Source organism: Cynoglossus semilaevis, chromosome 1 (genome assembly GCF_000523025.1).
Source record: "Cynoglossus semilaevis isolate Cse_v1.0 chromosome 1, Cse_v1.0, whole genome shotgun sequence".
NCBI classification, from domain to species: domain Eukaryota; kingdom Metazoa; phylum Chordata; class Actinopteri; order Pleuronectiformes; family Cynoglossidae; genus Cynoglossus; species Cynoglossus semilaevis.
In genome coordinates this window covers 4420333-4424373 of record NC_024307.1, presented here as the reverse complement: position 1 = coordinate 4424373, position 4041 = coordinate 4420333, and the positions used below count along the sequence as shown (strand labels likewise).

Sequence of the window (4041 nt, the reverse complement as noted above, 5' to 3'; positions counted from 1 at the left end):
TTTCTGGCAGGATCTTGTCTTTACTGGAAATGCTTACGTGTGTAAATAGAGCCAGTTAGTTTAGCCGTGCCTCAGAGTGAACTTCTTGGATTTGTTAAGTTCTAAAAATGAACATACCTTTCTGAAAAGGAAATAATGACCTTGACATCCTGACTGAAAGTACCGTAGGAATGTGTCATTATGTGATTTATCGATCAGCTTCATCACCCATAACTGTTTTTTTTTTATTATTTTACTCTTGCTTAAATGCTTAAAAAGTAAAAGTATAGTCACTATTTGTTTACTTTCAAATTGTGTTTCTTCTCGGCTCCTCCCTTCATCTGTTTTGCATCACTGAATGAAATACTCGCAGCAGAGTAAAAGTCGAGGATTCTTAACATTCCTCACATTATCTTTTCTCACAGAACACAATGAGGGGAGTTAATCACTACTGCACAATCAGAGCGCAATAAAGCCAAAGAAAAGAACATGCAAAGGGAACTGACCTCAGCCTTCTGACAATCTGACAATCACACATTACATACCTGTTAAACTCATAGATGTCCTCTATGTTTCCAAACAGCGCACACACCTGCTCTGGCTGTATGGGAAGGTTGTTAATATCGATGATGTGAGCCAAGTAGTCCTAAAAGACAGAAAATACACTTCAGTATTCTTGTTGAAGAACAAACACAAATCAATGCATTTCCCACATACATACGCTAACATTTCGTCAGCACACTCTGTGTGAGTGTTTCCTGCCATTTTCACAGCCACAAAATATATTTTATATTGAAAAATCCCACAGTTCAGCATCAAAACAAAAATGGACTTAGTCTACTAACTTAGTGTGAAACCTGGGCCATTTTAGTTGAACACAATGATTATTTACTCGCAGGAGTTGAAGAAAGACACACTTATTCTCTCGTTTTAAAAAAAAGATATTTGACAGCCATCTCCTGTCACCTAGTGGAAGAATACTTAAATGTTCTGCCTCTCAATGTTGCATAGATAAACAAAGACAATTTATAGCAGTAAATGTCAATGTAACGATGCACTGTGAATGGGTTAAAAATACATACAAATGCATGACAGTTTGCATCAGTGGAAATAAAAAATGAATCATGCATCAAGAAGTAAGGAGTAGGCTGAGTTATCACAAAAAGTCACTGGTCATATCATGTGACTAACCACTGTACTGGTTAGTCACATGGTATGGCCACATGGTATGACCAGTTGGTGGCCGTATGTGGCTAAAAGACGTTGGTCGTGACCCGTTGTCACCTATGTAGAAGTGACGTTCAGGTGTTGAAACAGAAAGTGGGAAGAACTTCTTCCACAGACACAAACAGTGTTTCTGTAAAGAACAGAACTCTTTCCAGTTCCTGTTTGTTTACATTCTGTTGTTGTTTAATATATTGACAGTTAACCAGGTCAATCAGACCAGACCAGTTTGACTTTTAACCAGAGGAGATCAAAGAAATGTGACTTTTTTTGTATTCTGTTATTGAAGAGAACAATTTTATGGTCTGTGAACGTCATAAAATATGAAATATCACTGCTCTATAAAATAACCAGGACTAAATTATGGTTAGAATGTCACCAACTTGTTCTGTCTCTGCAGTTATTACAGAACAAACACTGTCATTTTTAAACGATCTTTATGGGTCTGCAGCACCCCTGGAGGACACATTTGGACCGAACCAAAAATCACGGGCACTGCCTGTTCGCCTCCAGGGCCCCAAATTCCTTTGGGTCTATTTAGAGGTAGATAAAAATAAATAAAAACCAGAGTAGCCAAATACTCCAACATGTGGATGATTGGCCTCTCTCTTGGTCAACTGTGCGTTTGTGCAGCTGCAGACAACTTCAAACAAGTGGAGGAGCAACGTGACGAGAGGCAAAGCCACATTCAGTCTGTGACTGCGTAAAGACTCCACCAGTAAACATCCTGCACACACACACACACTCTGTCTTCCAAACACCGCAGTGCAAACACACACACACACACACTAAACACCGCAGTGAAAACACACACACACACAGGCAGAGGCCAGATTAAAGGGAGAGTCATCACATCGCACTGAAGTAATTGACCTGCAGTGACTGCAGTGTGTCATGGATGGAGGATTTCGCTACAGAGGCATCGAGTGCTGACTTGCAGTTAGCAGGTCACCTCGTAGCAGCAGCAGCAGTTGTCACCATGACTCAGTGCTGTTGCCGCAGCACACAACAGTAAAGGTACAAGTGAAAACTGGTCTATTGGACAATGGTGTTTCTGATAAGTCCACATCTGTCTTGATTAGATAATGAAAAAAATATCTGTGTAAAATCTCCATTAGTCCAGTATGGAAATGTCAAAAGATGCAACTACTGCAAGTTTTGCTCCATTTGAAACAATGGCTGGTCAATAACGATTTTTTGACAATTTTTTACATTTAAAAAAAATTAAACATCAACAAAAAATATAAAAATATGAACTGGAAAGAGTTCCTTTCTCTACAGAAACACTGTAAAACACGGTTTGTATCTGTGGAACAACTTCTTTCCACGTTCTGTTCAGACACCTGAATCTCACTTAGTCCACACAGGGACCTGACGTCTTGGTTTAATAGCGGGTCACAACTAACGTTTTTATGCGCATACTGCCACCTAGTGGACTAGAGTGTACTTCTCCGTACACCTTGATGCCACGATTCATTTTTTATTTCACTGATGCGAATTATCACGTTTTATTTGTATTGTTTTTTAAGCGATTCTCGATGCATCGTTACAGCCCTAGTTGTGACCCATTTGGCAACAGTTCATTCAACTGGTAGTAATTTTTTTTTTTTGTTTTTTCAAAGGGGAAAAAAAAGCATGTTCTAACAATTTGACCCCATAAAGTTTCATTTTAACTGCTGGGTGAGTTCAAAAGCAGCAGAACTCTGGCCTGTGTTACATTACATTATTATGTTCTCAAACTCAAACACGAGGTATTTGAGGTATTCACAAACTTTTTACCCTAGGGACAAAAATAAATAAATAAATAAACAGTAAAAAATATTTTTAAAAATCTGGACGAGATAATATTATAATTACAAGTATATACAGTGTATTAAATACTGTATATACGTATATATATATACATATATATATATATACATATATACATGTATATATATATACACATATATACATATATATACATATACATATATACATATATATGTATATATATATACATATATATACATATACATGTATATACATACATATATACATACATACATACATACCCAGTAAATCAGGGTGTGAACTGAGAGTTATTGCAGAAAAACAAGCAGGTTGACACACCCTGACCTAAAGGATATTGTGTTTACCTGTGTTAAGATACGAAACGGGGATTGTGTAAGACACACAAGTGGCCGGTTTCACTTGAGGGGCCTACCTGTTGTTTGATGTATCGGGGTTGAGTTTTCTGCAAAGATGACTCGGGACATGTTGAAGAGTGTCAGCTAAGGTGAGGGGAAAGGTTTACAGGACGGTGGTGAGACCAGCCATGATGTATGGTTTAGAGACACTAGCAATAGGCAGAAGACAGGAGGCAGAGCTGGAGGTGACAGAGTTAAAGATGCTAAGATTCTCTTTGGGAGTGACAAGAATGGACAGGATCAGGAATGAGGTCATTAGAGGGACAACACAGACAGGAAGGTTTGGAGAAAAAGCTGGAGAAACCAGACTGAGATGGTTTGGACATGTGCAGAGGAGGGACAGTGGATACATTGGTAGAAGAATGTTAGAGATGGCGCTACCAGGTAGGAGAAGGAGAGGAGATATATGGATGCAGTGAAGGAGGACATGCAGGTAGTTGGTGTCAGAGTAGAAGATACAGAGAACAGGGCAATATGGAAATCAATGATTCGCTGTGGCAACCCCTGAAAAATGTCGAAAAGAAAAGGAGAAATCATGATTATTTAAAACAATTATTCATTTACTTGAGAATTTGCTTTTATTGGACTTAAAAAATTACAAATATAAATAATATTGTAACATGTTGGGGGGGGGGGGGGGGGGGGGGTA

The 4041-nt window shown here is 38.4% G+C and overlaps 1 protein-coding gene across 1 annotated transcript in view; it reads right to left on the bottom strand.

The window, feature by feature from the left end:
- The window catches only part of LOC103391739 (pleckstrin homology domain-containing family G member 3), a 19486-nt gene that overhangs the window by 13580 nt on the left and 1865 nt on the right, over window positions 1-4041 (bottom strand). Inside the window, exon 2 of the mRNA XM_017037298.2 lies at window positions 525-625. Within this exon, the coding sequence (XP_016892787.1) occupies window positions 525-625 (101 nt within the window). The remainder of the gene's footprint in view (window positions 1-524; window positions 626-4041) is intronic.